This window comes from Sapajus apella, unplaced genomic scaffold (assembly GCF_009761245.1).
Source record: "Sapajus apella isolate SASKATOON/1434 unplaced genomic scaffold, GSC_monkey_1.0 scaffold56, whole genome shotgun sequence".
Classification (NCBI taxonomy): Eukaryota; Metazoa; Chordata; class Mammalia; order Primates; family Cebidae; genus Sapajus; species Sapajus apella.
Window position 1 is genome coordinate 8,429,485 of NW_022436996.1, and position 15,710 is coordinate 8,445,194.

The window sequence follows — 15,710 nt, forward strand, 5'->3', positions numbered from 1 at the left end:
ACCTCAAAATTCTTAGCTTAATCACATCTGCTCAGTGCATTTTGCCATGCAGGGTTCCCTTCACGAGTTCCAGAGATTAGGACCCAGATGTCTCCGGAAGCCTTTGCTGAGCCTGTGAAGCCGCTCTGCCTACTCCATCACTTTCCAGCCTCTACTCAGCTACATTGTTCACAGCATTCTCACCTACCAGAAATTCGCGACATTTTATTCACTTGGACAGTTTTTGTCTAGTTCCAACCACAGTAGAAGCCACACGAAGGCAGGGATTTGGCCCGTCTTTTCACTACAATATAGCCAGTCTCTAGAAAGGTGTCTGGGCCATGGTATGTATTCAGTGTTTGTGGTTAAAATGAATGAGCAAATGTAAGTACAATCTCACGGTTAAGCTAATTTGATCAGACCACACTGAATTGTCACACTGCAGTTTGCAGCAGTGTGAAACTTTATTTTTTTTAAGAGTCAGGATCTCACAATGTTGCCTGGGCTGGACTTGACCTTTTGGGCTCAAGCAATCCTCCAGTCTCAGCCTCCTGAGTAGCTGGGAATGCAGGCAAGAGTCCCCCCATACTCGGCATGTGAACCAATTGTTAGCAGTAAATTTCCAACTGTTTTCCCTTGGCTGCTGCTTGGCAAGCAGGTGGTGAGAGTCTGGTAGAACCTGCAGTGAGAGAAAATACCACCTCTTCTTACAGAACGATTTACATCGGCATATTAGTGAGGCAAAGAACAGAAACTCGGAGGAAAGGTTGTTTATAATTCTCTTCCTTGAAGGACTGACTATAGGTAGCAGGGTCTTAAATATACTCTTTTTTGGGGAACATATTCCAGTTAGGATACTGGGATGCAAGAACCTTTAGGGCACCTCTCACTCCCAGGAGGACAGGACGTGACCAGAGTCACCCACTGGTGTGAGGAAGGCGCTCCGCTCCTTGCTGACCACGCTTACCACCATGCCTCTTGGTGATTTGGTCTTGGAGACAGTACATTGCCAGCAACAATCTGCAACAAATCACCTTGGTGCCTCAGTCAAGACAGAACATGCTCCACTTTATTTTTATTTTTATTTTTTTAATTTTAATTAATTAATTTGAGACGTAGTTTTGCTCAGCCACCCAGGCTGGAGTGCAATGGCGCGTTCTTGGCTCGCTGCAGCCTCCGCTTCTCAGGTTCAAGCAATTATCCTGCCTCAGCCTCCTGAGTAGCTGGGATTACAGGCGAGCACCGCTGCGTCTGGCTAATTTTTTTGTATTTTTAGTAGAGACGGGGTTTCACCACGTGAGCCAGGCTGGTCTCGAACTCCTGACCTCAGACGATCCACCCACCTCGGCCTCCCAAAGTGCTGGGATTACAGGTGTAAGCCACAACTCCTGGCCCACACTCCACTTTAATTAGAAATCTGCTCTGTTACTCTTTCAAGGTCAAATCTCATTTATGATTACAATACTGTGTCTCTCTACTCCAAACTGGTACCAGGTTTCATCTTCAACTTAATTCAGAAGATGAATTTAGAGCCCAGGTATACCTGTTCTCGGGTTTACTGTCTGCTAAAATCCAAGCTTGATTTGGAAATGCAAGGAGATTCTGAACAGACTCTTAGAAGTCTGTGATGCAGCAGAAGCAGGTGTGTTGTCAAGTGTTAGTTTCCTGTGGTTGTCATGTGCCTGTGTGTGTCATGTTTATGAGCCACCTGTGCACATTTACCAAATCGCTGAAATACCACCACTAACCTCAGCTCACTCCTGCCCAGACCCCTTTCACATGAAACCACTCGGTGACTTGGAGGAATTGGAGTGTAGAACCTGGCTTCAACTCTGTACCCTCTGATCTACTTCCAAGACCGAATTCGGGTCATGGTTAAACGTGGTGCCTTCAGAGTTGGCCAGGAAAGTCCCAACTGGGTTACCTTCGCTTTCTGAAAGCAAGAGAAGAGAATATTCTCTTAATGGGATTTAAGAGGGCTTATTTTTGGAAATTATTAGAAATTACCACAATGTAACATGTTTACTACATAATTTTTTTTTTTTTTTTTTTTGAGACGGAATCTGGCTCAGCTGCCCAGGCTGGAGCACAGTGGCTCAATCTCGTCTCACTGTAACCGCCATTTCCCGGGTTCAAGCGATTCTCCCGTCTCAGCCTCCCAAGTAGCTGGGATTACAGGCACCCATCATCATGCCTGGCTAATTTTTGTATTTTAGTAGAGATGGGGTTTCACCATGTTGGCCAAGCTGGTCGTGAACTCTTTACCTCAGGTGATCCGCCTGCCTCAGCCTCCCAAAATACTAGGATTACAGGTGTGAGCCACCATGCCCAGCCACGTGATTATGACATAATAATGTTCTATTAAATTACCATATTCTAGAAATAATATACTAAAATTAGATTTTAATATAATAAATCTTAGTATATTATTACATATACTATATTATGTGTAACAGGATAATATACAATATATTATTGATATATTCAATGATAAATTTAAATTAATTTTAAAAAGAACACTCGTAAAGTATTTAATTTCACAGCATCTAAACTACCCTAAATGCCTCCCACTGGCTGAAATGCCATTCATTTTCTATGCCCTGAGCTGGTTTACAGTTCTAACAAATACGCATATGGCATACAAAATCAGTGCAACAGATTGGCATGATTTCTGGTTAGAATGAAATTACAAGTTCTTTTACTTTTAAATAATTTTTAAAGCCAGTCAAATTTAGCAGTGGAGGGTTGTATACCAACTTTAGTGACACTAATGTGAATCAGTCCTGGTAACTCACTACCAGCCAAGCAGTGCTAAGGATGAAACCACAAATCAACAGGGGATGATGTAAGTAGGTAAGAAAAATAATTCCACAGCCTGTTGCTTGAAAAACTATAGAAACCTGTAAGTTTAAAGAGTAATGGACATAGGTTGTGCTCAACGTCTCCATCTAGTGGTAGTTATTTTGTTGGTTCTTTTTTTTTTTTTTTTTTTTTGAGGCAGTCTCACTTGCCTTCCCCTGGGGTGCAGTGGTGCAATCATAGCTCACTGTAGCCTCCAACTCCTGGGCTGGAATCCTCCTGCCTCAGCCTCCCAAGTAGCATGCACCACTATGCCCAGATAAGCTTTTTTTTTTTTTTTTCCCCAGAGATGAAGGTCTCACTATGTTGCCAAGGCTGGTCTCAAGCTCCTGGTCTCAAGTAATCCTCCCGCCTCCATCTCCCAAAGTGCTGGGATTATAAGTATGAGCTACAAGCCCTGTTTATAGCAGTGTTCATCCATTCATGAGGGCAGAGTCCTCATGACCTAAACACCTCCCATTAGGCCCCAGCTCCCAACACAGTTGCATTGGGAATTAAATTTCCAACATATGAATTTTAGAGGACACAGACCATAGCTGGGTTTAAACATATGAATTTGGGAAGGATATAGTTATGGGCTAAATTATGTCCTCTCCCCAAAAATTGTGTGTATATATATACATGTATGTATTTTAATGTAGCATTTGTCTTTCTTCCTCCTGGGTGGCACACACCTGCCTGCATCCAACCCCACCGTTGACTGTTTTCCCCTGCAGTGCCCCACTTACTATCTGCTTTCCTGTTGATTCCTCCTCTCTTCTCTAAGTAAGACAAAGTACAACACACCACTGTCTTAGTCCATTTGTGTTGCTACAACAGAATACCTGAGCCTGGGTAATTTATAATGAGCAGAAGTTTATTTCTCTTGGTTCTGGAGGCTGGGAAGTCCAAGGCTGAAGGTCCAACATCTGGTGAGGGTCTTCTTGCTGTGTTACCCCGTAGTGTAAGGGCAAAGAGAGAGCAAGACAGAGAAAGAGATTGAACTTGCAGCCTCAAACCCTTATTTATTTATTTATTTATTTATTCATTCATTCATTCATTCTTTTTTTTTTTTTTTTGAGACAGGGTCTTACTTTGTCACCCAGGCTGGAGTGCAGTGGCGTGATCTCAGCTCACTAAGCCTTGAGCTCCTGAGGTTCAAGGGATCCTCTTGCCTCAACCCCCCAATTAGCTGGGACTACCACTATGCCCAGCTAGTGTTTTTTGTATTTTTTGTAGAGATGGGGTTTCACCATGTTGCCCAGGCTGGCTTCAAACTCCTAGGTTCAAGTGATCTGCCTGCCTTCCTTCCCAAAGTGTTGGGATTACAGGCATGAGCCACCGCTTTATAATAGAATTAATCCATTCATGAGCAGGGACCCCTTGTGATCTAAAGACCTCCCACTAGGCCCCACCTCCCAACACTGTTGCACTGGGGATTAAGTTTCCAAAACATAGGCCGGGAACACTGACTCATGCCTGTAATCCCAGCACTTTGGGAGGCCAAGGCAGACGGATCACTTGAGGCCAGGAGTTTGAGACAAGACTGGTCAACATAGTGAAACCCTAACTCTACTAAAAATACAAAGATTAGCTGGGCGTGGTGGTGTGTGCCTATAATCCCAGCTACTCTAGAGGCTGAGGTAGGAGAATTGCTTGAACCTGGGAGACAAAGGTTGCAGTGAACCAAGATCACGACACCAGTGCACTCCAGCCTGGGTGACAGAGCAAGACTTTGCCTCAAAAATAAAATAAAATAAAATAAAATGTTTCCAAAGCGTGCTTTCTGGGGAGCACATTGAAACCACAGCACTCTCCCTGGCCCTGGCTTCTCCCTGGACCCTTCCCTCTATCTTCTTCCCTCTTTCCCTCTGCCCTCTGTCTGCTTCTACATTCACGCCATACTGAGACAGTTCTTGCTAAAGTCACCCCTGGCCTCGCTAGGTTCAGTGCTTCCTGGCATCACCTTCCTAAACCTCTGGCCACACACTGCCAGCCCTGCCTCCTCCTCCCAACATCTCCCACCTCTGTGACACCACATGCTCCTGACCTGCCACTGAGTGCCTATCAGCTCATCTTCAGCCACTCACCCCTCTTACTCCATATTGGATCCCCTCCCAGTGAGGCCCTAGCCTCTTGCCTCCTCACTCTCCTGCCGCCAGGGCCAGCGACTTCCTGCTCCAATCCCCAATCTCATCTCTGCTCTGATTCACCCTGCATGCAGAGAACACAATTTCCCATCTGCAGCCAGACCTCCACGAGCCCTGCTCACTCAGCATCTCCACTTGCATGTCCCACAGACACCTCACACTTCTGTCCTCACTGCCCTTCTGAGTCTCCCCTCCCTGAGGATCATCCACCACGTCTACAGCTGTTGAAGCCAGAAACCTGGGATTCACTCCTGCTACCCTCTCTGTGAACCTCGACCCCAACACTGACCAATCTCCAAACTCTGGTGCTTTAGTCCCGACTCTTTTCTGCATCTTCACTGCCCCCAGTTTTGTCCCAGCCACATCCGTCTCTCAGCTGGACAATTACAGTTGTCTCCTGCTGAGATATGTTCCCTCTTATCCACTCTCCACACTGTGGCCAGAGTGAGCTTTCAGAAATATTGGGACCAGGCACAGTGGCTCACACCTATAATCCCAGCAGTTTGGAAGGCCGAGGTAGGAGGATCACTTGAGCTCAGAAGTTCAAGACCAGCCTGGGCAAACTGTGGGTGGGCGACCCCACAGGTCCCGAGGCAGGAGTCAGAAGCCTCAGCCTGTTCCCATATAAATAATGAAGAAGAAAATAACTAGAGATATAACCATAGTAGTTATTCATAGGTAATCTTAGTTATTCATAGGTTATCATTAAGATACACCCCCCCACACACACACACACACATATACTCAGCATAATCTTTTACTAATGCCTCTCAGGTTGCAAAGCGTGAACCTAAGGTGACACTGTGAAAGAACTGACCCTAAGACAAAATGCTTTAAGCCCTCTGTCACGCCCGCGTAAGGGCTGCTGGAGGGCGCTTTGGCTATGCGGCAGCGCCAGAACTGGGAAAGCGTCCAGCGTTTAGCAAGCTGTGGAAGGAGATGTCGGAGATGTTGGAGATGTCTCCTTCCCCGGAGGAGTGAAGAGAAAATTCCGCTACCCCAAGCTCTTGCGGTGGGCCTGACGGCTGTCAGGGAAACCCGCAGACATCTGGGGAGTTAATCGTCTCTATGTGGTGCTGTGCTTCAGCGGTCACGTTCCATGTCTACTTTCATGTTCCACTTCTGCACCTGGTTCCTCTTTTTCTTAGAAGATAGGATCAGTAAAAGTAACATAAATCTTAATGTCTTTGTTCTGTCTTGACAAGTATGGAAAAGTGCTGATGCATTATGCACCTTCCCTCATCTCGGCTTGAAAGTCCTGGGCCCCCATCCCTGACACGTAATGTACTTGACCCTACCACTGACCACCAATGCCTCACCCTGTCTACCTTGCCCGCTTTGTACTCAATAAGTCAGAGTATGCGGACACCCGGGGCCACTGCCGGACTCTGCGCTTTGGTTGGCAGTGGACCCCTGGGCCTGAACTCTCTTTCTTTTGATCTCGGTATCTTGCGTCTTTATTTCCACAGTTTCTCATCTCCACACCAGTAGAGGGGTTCACAGGACCCTGTAGGGCAGGACCCTACCGGCAACATAACAAGATCTCCTCTCCTTGAACATAAAACAACCTAGCTGGGTGAGTGGTCCTGTAGTCTTAGCTACTGGGAGGCTGAGGCAGGAGGATCACTTGAGCCTAGAACACAGAGGCTGCAGTGAGCTCTGATTGTGCCACTGCACTCCAGCCTGGGCAACAGAGTAAGACTTTGTCAAAAAAAAAAAAAGAAGAGAAAAGAAAATGCTATTGGTTTGTTTTCTGATTTTAAAAGTTTTAAGGCCAGGCAAGGTGGCTCAAGCCTGTAATTTCAGCACGTTGAGAGTCCAAGGTGGGTGGATCGCTAAACCCAGAACAAGCTTGAGACCAGTCTGGGTGATGTGACAAAACCCTGTCTCTACAAAAAAAAAAAAAACTTAGCCTGGGATGGTGGCATGCACCTGTGGTCTAAGCTGCTTGGGAGGCTGAGATGGGAGGATTGCTTGAGCACAGGAGGTCAAGGCTGCAATGAGCCAGATAGGGCCACGGCTCTCCAGCCTGAGTGACAGAGCAAGACCCTGCCTCAAAAAAAAGTTTTAAAAATCATTTTTGTATTTTAATAGACAATTTATCCACAAGTTATAAAAATGTAAAAGTACAAAGGGAACATAGTTTTCCTGCCTCTGTTTTCTCCAGCTGGAAAGATCCTCTCCTCGAGGGCAAACGCTGTTACAGGCTTCTTGTTTTTCCCTTCTGGAAATATTCCATGCATTTACAAACACATAAATTTGTTCATTTTTAGTTTTAGTTTTACTCACATAATTGGTAACACACGCTCTACCTGCACTATCCAATATGGTAGCCCCAGCCACAGGCTTAGGAATACTTGCCATGCGGCTGGTGTGACTGAGGTATTTACTGGAACGCTAAAAGAAGAAATTGATCCTTCTCATGTTGCCTTATTTCACTTCAGGGTACCTATTGAAGATATTTGTGCTCGATTTTATGAAATTAATTCTATACAAGTCTCATGACTACAGCTGTTTAACTCAGTATTTAAGGGGAAATGCTATGAATCATTGCTGGCTTTATGGAACTGTTGAAAGCCACGAAAGATAATGAACTTAATGTCTTTTGTCAAAGCTCATTGCCGGGGTTGTGGAAGAGTTATTATAAGATTTACTGTACTTTTAACTAACTCCAAGATTTTCCTGAAACAGGAGCCATGATTACCAAATATACAATAGTAAGTATTATTACTATTTGTTTTGTGGACAAGGTCTTGCTCTGTGGCCAAGGCTGACAGCGGTGACTCGAGCCTATAATCCCAGTACTTTGGGAGGCCGAGATGGGAGGGTCATGCAGTGTGTGATCATAACTCAATGCAACCTTGACTTTCCAGACTCAAGCAATCCTCCCATCCCAGCCTCCTGAGTAGCTGGGACCACAGACTTGTGCCACCACACTCAGCTAATTTTTTAAACTTTTTGTAAAGATAGGATCTCTCTATGTTGCCCAGGCTGGTCTTGAACTCCTGGGCTCAGTGATCCACCCACCTTGGACTCCCAAAGTGGTGGGATTATGGGCATAAGTCACTACTCTCAGCCCAAATATTTAATAATTAAAAATAAAAAAGATCAGTGTTTTCTCACCAATATCACATTATGTATAACTGGGCTAAATTTGAATATCCAAGGAAAGGAAATTTCATTGTTATCTAGCCAGAAAACATAAGTGTTTCAAATTAAATATTTTCATAATAGTAACAAATAATTACAATTTACATACTTTTGTCACAAGAATCAACATACAGAGGTTTTAATTATACAGCATTATGTAAATTGGCTATATTTCAAGAAAAATTTGAAGAATACTCAGTTGATGTTGATAAATTTAGAGTGGCTTTTGAATGTATGCAATATCCATTTTGAGTTTGTGTTAATGGTACCAAAATGGCACAAGTTGGCAGATGCACTTAACTTGGATAGGTGTAGTTTTGCAACCGATATGCTCTTGCTTCAAAGTCAAATCACTTCTTCCAAAAGAAATAAACTATTTTTGTCAATGTGTTTGCAAATATTAAAGGACAATGTTTTTTGGTACTCAGTTCAGTTATTGGAAAACTAAGCTTGGAACAACTTGGATATGTGAGTCTACATTTTTAGCTGTGATGACTGGGAAGATCATTAACCATCATTAAATGGTTAAATCCTGTTTTGCCCCCCTGGATCAGGACGTGTTACCTGGAGCTGAGCTCATGAATATGCTTAAGTAGTCCTTTCACACGTCATGAGTGCTCTGCAGTAGGACTGTCCACCTCCTTGGGGTGCACCTCACATAACTACACCCACAGTGAATTTTGTGTGGCCACTGAAGTACAGCCAGACTGGCTCCTCCCTCACCATCTCCCACCAACCTGTTCCCAACCTACCTCCCCACCTCAACCACCTCACCTCCCCTGCGACAGGTGTGATGCAACTTTCCCCCCAGCCCCCAGGCAGGATGACTTTCCTGCTTTGCTCAGCTCAAGTCCCACCTTGTCCTGGAAGATTTCTCTCCTCATCCATCCTCAGGACATCCCCCAGCATCCCCCAGCATGGGTCTCTGGGGGGGCAAAGGAAAACTTCCCCTTTGCCTTCTGAAGTTTTGCTGAAAAGTCAACTGATGAAAGGCAGATTAATAAATTATTTATATTTTAGAGATAGGGTCTTATTCTGTCCAGATAGGCTGAAGTACAGTTTCCCAATCATAGTTGACAGCACCCTTGAACTCCTGGGTGCAAGTGATCCTCCTGCCTCAGCTTTAATAGGAAATATTCATTGACATGCATGGGAGAGAACACAGAGCGATTACCCCAACCCCTCAATGGGATACAGAAGTTTATCTGCCGTCTTGAGTTTATACAAAGATGGGGGCTTAAATAGTGGCAAGACAGGTTATGGGTGGGGTGGAAGACGAAGCCTGGTTAGCAAAGGCAGTCTTGTTATGTAATGACACCTCATAGGTAGCAGTCCTTGGAAAGAATAGACAGTAAATGTTTCTTTCAGACCTGTAAAGGTGTCAGACTCTCAGTTCATCTTTCCTAGATCCAGACAAGGGAGGGTCTCAGAGAAAGCCTAGCTACATCAATGCAGATTTCCTCTATAGATGCCAATCTCTCCACAAAATCAGCTTTTGGTTATTCTATTTCCAGCCATTCTGAACAGCCACTTTGAAATGTGTCAAATAAGTATATTTTGGGGTGAAATACTTCAGTTTTCTTCAAGTTCTTGGGCTGGGAAACGTCTTTCGGTGCATCTCTTCTCTCTAACCCCATCTAAAGCTTTCAGGGAACATGGATCCCCTCTCTTATCTCTGTTTAAGGACAACTGAGGAGCTCATAGCTAGGGAGTGAAATGCCAGTAGTGGTATTTCAGGCACCCGGCAGTGGCTAATGGAAGCCGAGTTTCCTTCTGGTGCCCCAGAGCACACTGTAAAGGAAGCTCTCAGCTCTAAGTGGAGAATCCTGGCCGGGTGCGTAAGGAGGGGACAAAAGCCTGTACCCCACACTGGACACCAGTTGCTTTTCGTGTTTCCTCATTTAATCCTCAAAACAACTCCTCAAGACAGAGTTTCTGATGCCCATCTTACAGATAAAGAAACAGAAGCTCAGAGAGAGCCATGAAGTTACATGAGATCCTCTACTTGAGGCCATCAGTGCAGTGTGGGAACTAGAGGCATGCTGGTGGTGGTTACTGATGTGCAAAGTCCCAGAGCTTCCTCGTCCTTGCTCCAGCGTACCCGGGAATCCAGCCGGTATTTGGACAGTTTTCCTTGAGTTTCCGTTCACCATATGAATTCCATCATGCCGCTCAGCCACAGGCAAAAGCTCCCCGACTCCCCATGAGAGTCCATCCCACGGAAAATGGGACACAAGGAACGGTCAGGAAAGACAGAGGCAGGATCCACACTGGACATCTTTGCTGTCGATCAAGGTTGCAGGTACCAGAGCCCTCCCTAAAGGAGAGACCTTCCCTCTCAGTGTGGCTCAGGGAGTGGGAGGTGGGGACAGGGGGAGGGACCTCCTCGAGGTCTCCTTTAGTTTGAGGATGTCTCTATTTCGGGAAAGAATTCCCAGGATGAGTGTCTCAGGGACGCTACAGAATGGTCCCCCATAAAGGACCCAAGACAGGGCAGCCCTGCCTGGGCAGGAGTGGGGTGCAGAAAGCCCTTAGGGGAGCACAGCCACAGAGAAGGGGCCCAGGCCAGCCGAGACCGCGGAATGCCGGACCTGAGCCAGGGGGAGGTGGGACCGAGGGCTGCGCGCCCGGGCGAGCCGCCTGCAGCCTCGGCCAGGGTCAGGGTCATGAGGGTTGGACGGAGGGGAGGGAGGAGGGTGGGATGGGGCGGGAAGACGCGGGAGGGCGCAGGAGGGCTTCCAGCCCCGAGATGGCCAGTCCACGTCGGGTGGGGAGGAGCCGGAGTTGCTGGAGGGGGCCCAGGAAGTGGGGGTGGGAGGAGGTGGGGACCGCCCGCGAGAAGAGCGGGAAGAGGCAGGCTGCGAGGCCAAGATTTCAGCTGCGGGACGGTCAGGGGAGACCTCCAGGCGCAAGGAAGGACGTGAGGAGGGGAAGCGGGCTGGGGCGGCCACCGGGCAGAGGGGCAGCTGCGCCGGCGGAATGAGGAACGCCTTTGCGCTAAGGCAACGGCCCTGGCAGCTCTTCACTGAGGGGCCTCGGTTTCCACATCTGTGGCTTTCGGGTCCCAGGACGGACGGGGCTCTCCGGGAGGGTCAGCCCCTCTGGGTGGCCCCAGTCATGCATCAGGGAACGGATCAGAAAGGCTGGGAGAGGGGTCGTGGGGAAGGCCCCAGAAAAAAAGAGGACGGAAGGAAGATTTTGCCTGAAGCGGGAAAGCTAAGGGCTGGGGGGTGAGACCCCCCCATTCCTAACGACTGGGGTGGGCTGGTGGCCACGGCAGCCCTGGTGCCGGGAGGGTTAGGCCTCCCGCGGCCTCCACCCAGCCGGGCCCTCCCACGTGTTTGGGTCCAGGCCCTTGCCCTTTCCCCAAGGCTGCCTAGGCCGGGAGGGTGGGGGCACCCCATGGGAGCAGGGGGATTCTAGAGGGAGAGGGAGTAGCGGTTGGGGAGAAGCTGAGCTGGGAAAGCAGAGAGGGGAAAGCAGAGAGGGGGTCCTGCCGGAGACCTAGGGAGAGACAGTGGGCCAGATGAGGGGTGGAGGGTGGGAGCGGGGAGAGGATTGATTCTCGGCATGGCAGGGAACTTTGCTAAAACTGCAGGCCCCAGGAAACAGCGCAGGCAGGGTGGAAGGTAAGGGACAGGACCAGGCAGACCCCAAGGCCAATTTGGACAAAGAGCCATTTCCCAGCTCCTTGTACCTCTGCCCAGGGTTCTGCTGGCCTGGCTCCCCAGGGCAGGGCATGGGAGGAGGTGGTTTGGGCTGGATCGGAGAACTGAGGGGCGCACACCCGCTTCGCAGGACCGGGGTGACACGGAAGCATGCGACGACTGCTGATCTTGCTGGCCCTGTGGCTGGACGCGGTGGGCGTGGGCAGCACCGGGCTCACAGAAGCCCAGCAGCAGGGCCTGCAGGTGGCCCTGGAGGAATTCCACAAGCACCCCCCCGTGCAGTGGGCCTTCCAGAAGATCTGTGTGTACAGCGCTGAGGACATGGTGAGTAGCATGGCCCCTGCAGAAGGGAGGGTCGCACCTGGGAGACAGGCCCATTCCCAGGAAGCAGGACAGAAGTGCATGGGCTCTGAGCGCCCAGCCCTCTGGAGAAAGGCCCCAGTGTAGCCTGCTGGGAGGCTATCCTGACTGCGTGAGGGAGGCACGGGCACCAGGGCTTGCTCTGGATGCTCAGCTGGCCACTGGCCATCCTCTGCCTGCCTGTCCACAGCCCTTCCCAGCTGGAATATTTGTGAGGCTGGAATTTAAGCTCCAGCAGACAGACTGCCGGAAGGAGGACTGGAAGAAGCCCCACTGCAAAGTCAAGCCCAATGGGGTGAGTGAAGGGGTATGAGAGTGACGAGCCTCCTGAAAGGTGGAATGGCTCAGCCTCAGCCCCAGGCTGTGAGGGTGGTCGAGCTGGGGCCTGGCAGGCAGGGAAAGGGTTTGGTTACCCCTGGACTTACCTTCATCATAGCAGGGCTCACCTCTGACTTCCTCTCTCAAGCTTCAGGGCCTGGGTGGAAGGTGCCCGCTGTGGGGGTGTCTGGGGTGCCCTTGTAGACTAGCCAGGCTCCAGTCATCAGTCACGGTGGGGGCAAACCCACCACCGTGGGGGCGATGCCTGGGCTGGGACTACAGTGACTGTTCTAGTTCCCGCTCTGTGAGCACCACCTGGGCTCTATATTACAGGTTCTGTAAAGGCCCCAGTTCTCTCTGTCGGCTCAAGGAGGGCGCTGGATTATAGCAATGATTCACCAACCTCAAATCAAATCTTACAAGAAAATGTAAATAGAATAGGTGACAGTTGAGGCGCTCTGGAGGAGTTGGGTGGGAAGAACCCATCGGAGGAGGATTCTTGCCTTTGCACTAGCACAGGCACACCCATCCCCCACACTCCTGCACACAAACCACAGACAACCCATCTGGGAAGGATTCCTGCCTGCACACACACGAAATTTCCATAGTTCGAAAGCTGCATGGGTCTGGCTTCCAACATTCTGGGTTGGACTGTGCCTGAAACCCGCTGGCCTGCATGACCCCTCACCCCTGGGCTCGAGGGCCTAGCTGGGAGCTGGTCCCATCATGGGCAGCCCTGGCTCCCACCCTCATGATGCCCAGGCCTCCCTCACCCCTCTCCTCTGCTCACCCTTTGCTCCCCTCCCCAGAGGAAGCGGAAATGCCTGGCCTGCATCAAACTGGGCTTTGAGAATGAGGTTCTGGGCCGGATGATCCACTGCCCCACAAAGACACAGGTTCTGCGGGTAAGAAGGGGCAAAGCTGCAGAGAGGTTGGGATGGGTCTGGGAAGATGGATGGAATCTCAGACTACGGGCCAGTTACAAGACAGAAGTTTGGCCGGATTGGGAGAGAGGGAAGTGGAGGCTAGAAGGTGCTATGCCTGGTCCGGACATTCTCCAGGGGATATAGAGCTGGTCCCTGCCTAGGATGCTGGCAACCCTCCACCAGCACTGCCTGCCCCACTCTCCTGGACACTGCCCACCCCTCCCACACTGCCTGAACAGTTGTGGGTACTGGCAGGAGCCTAAGGAATACCAGGAGAACCAGTGCATCAAGGTGCAGCGGGCTGGCGAGGACCCCAACAGCTTCGGCTTCCCTGGAAATGCTGCTCTTCTCCGTGGGCCTGCCCAGCACTGGTAGGCACCAGGGGCAAGGGGCACTGTGTGGATGGGGCCAGCTCTGGGAATGCTAGGGGGCTGGGCTGGGCTTCGGGAGCCTGGGAGGAAAGCTGGGACTGGGGCCAAAGCAGCCTCCCTCACCCTCAAACCCGCTTCCCCTTTTGTCTAGAGCTGCATGGCACCTACAGGACCACTGCCAGTGCTAACCAGTGGAAGACCCCAGCTCCCAGAGAGAAGACCCCATTCTATCCCCAGCCATGATAATAAAGCTGCTCTCCCAGCTGCCTCTTGGCTCCTTGCATTGCATGCCTTCCTCCTTGGAGGCGGCCAGAGAAGGCAGGGGGACAGGACCCTTCCTGTGAGACCCCAGGAAGCCACGGGCAGGGTGAGGAGGGCCTGTGCTCCAGAGGCAGAGATGTCCCCATGAAATGCCAGGCAGGGATGCAAATGAAAACAGGAGCATTTAATAGATGTGCAGGCGAGAACAGGCAGAGAAGGTGCCCAGGAAATACAGGACCAGCCTGGAGAGGCATATTTGCAAGGCGGGAGAGCTCTGCTTCCAGGAGTGCGCTGGCCACTCAGCCTGCCTACTCTCCCAGCAGCTGGGAGTGGAGGCTGGCCCATCCCTACCTTTCTCACCTGTAGCCTCAGGAGGAAGTAATTCCTTCCACTAAGTCTCAGGCTGGAGCAGCCCGAAGTGGCAGCAGCTGTGGACACAGGCTCACAGGTGGTGGGGGCCTTTACACCTTTCAAGGCCCCTCAGTGCGTCCTTGCAGCACGTGGAGGGAGGGTGGGGAGGGGCTTCCCTCAGGACAGGGATAAAGGAATAGCCCAGCAGGCAGGGCCAGTGGCCAGTGTGAAGAAACCAAGACGAGTGTGGAGGCAGGGAGGGGAGCTGTGGGCAGCAAGGTCACCTGGCTGTCCTGGGCCACAGCTGCATTCAGAAGACAAAGGAAGAGGTGGGACCCACGGAGCCGAGTGCCTGCTCGGCCTGGGCCAGGCTGTCGCTGGCCTGGCGGTCCAGGTCCCGGCACTCCTGCAGCGTGTCCTGGAACTGCCTGCAGGCCTCCTCCAGGATGGAGCCACTCCGGCTGGGCCAGGACTCCCAGTAGCCCGGCTCCACCCAGGGCTGGGCCTCAGTGGCTCTGGGGCCTGGACTGGAACTGGGACGTAAGGAGCTGTCCAGGTCCCGGCACAGCTGGTAGAACTCACTACCCCGCCCCATCACACGCTCACCATCGATGACTTTCAGGCCAGGCAGCAGCTCCCGGACTGCAGCCCAGTAGGAGGGGCTGGCACAGAGTGGGTTGCTGAGCCGGGTCAAAGGGTCTCGGAGCCGCAGGTACTCAAGGCACGGCAGCCCAGCCAGACACTGCAGTTGGCCCGGGGTGGCCAGTAGGTTGCCCGAGGCATTGAGACTCTGCAGGTTCTCACAGGCGGCCAGTGGCTCCAGGCCCGTCAGCCGATTGTTGGAGACATTGAGCACGGCCAGCTGGCGCAAGGAGGCCAGTGGGCCCAGGTGGGTGAGCGCGTTCCCGGATAGGTCCAGCCACTCCAGGCCCAGGCACTCTCCCAGGCAGCCCAGGTCGGCCAGCCCCAAGCCACGCAGCTTCAGCAGCAGGATGGACTCCAGGGAGAACTCGCCTGTGCGTGACTTCAGCAGCTGGGGTGTGACTCGCAGCCCACCAGCCTCTCCTGGCTTCTCACCTGAAGGCTCCATGAGATGGAAGTCGGTTGGGATGGCCTGGGCCCTGGCAGGACTGTCACAGGGTTCCACTGGGGATCAGCTGGTGCTCGCCCCGAAGCAGGCACCTTCCACTCTCCCCGGGGCCAGTGCCAGGAGACCTGGTTCTGATGCCCTGCTCAAAGCCAGCCAGTCCCTGAAGAGAGACAAATAGTTAGCAGGCAGCAGTTTGTGTCCCATGCAGCAGGTGACCGCAGGGAGTGACCCCGTTTTTACCACGAGAA

The 15,710-nt window shown here is 50.9% G+C and overlaps 2 protein-coding genes and 1 long non-coding RNA gene across 4 annotated transcripts in view; 1 reads left to right on the forward strand and 2 right to left on the reverse strand.

Annotated features, from left to right (window-relative positions):
- LOC116527880 overlaps positions 1-15,710 on the reverse strand; it is a 17,569-nt gene continuing 1,859 nt past the window's right edge. Inside the window, exons 2-3 of the long non-coding RNA XR_004258770.1 lie at positions 3,955-3,959; positions 1-11 (exon numbers count right to left, since the gene is read on the reverse strand). This is a non-coding gene — a long non-coding RNA (uncharacterized LOC116527880). The remainder of the gene's footprint in view (positions 12-3,954; positions 3,960-15,710) is intronic.
- Positions 10,929-14,026, forward strand: RARRES2 (retinoic acid receptor responder 2). 2 transcript variants are annotated; one of them, XM_032245072.1, is made up of 6 exons: positions 10,929-11,037; positions 11,916-12,109; positions 12,336-12,440; positions 13,273-13,368; positions 13,645-13,760; positions 13,912-14,026. In XM_032245072.1, coding segments are annotated over exons 2-6 (492 nt in total). In that variant the 5' UTR covers positions 10,929-11,037; positions 11,916-11,935; the 3' UTR covers positions 13,913-14,026. The 2 variants fall into 2 exon arrangements, with proteins under 2 accessions (XP_032100963.1, XP_032100964.1); XM_032245073.1 differs by lacking the exon at positions 10,929-11,037 and adding an exon at positions 11,104-11,208.
- The window catches only part of LRRC61 (leucine rich repeat containing 61), a 19,477-nt gene continuing 17,951 nt past the window's right edge, over positions 14,185-15,710 (reverse strand). Inside the window, exon 3 of the mRNA XM_032245071.1 lies at positions 14,185-15,622. Coding sequence (XP_032100962.1) covers positions 14,683-15,462 — 780 coding nt within the window. The 5' untranslated portion in view covers positions 15,463-15,622 and the 3' untranslated portion in view covers positions 14,185-14,682. The remainder of the gene's footprint in view (positions 15,623-15,710) is intronic.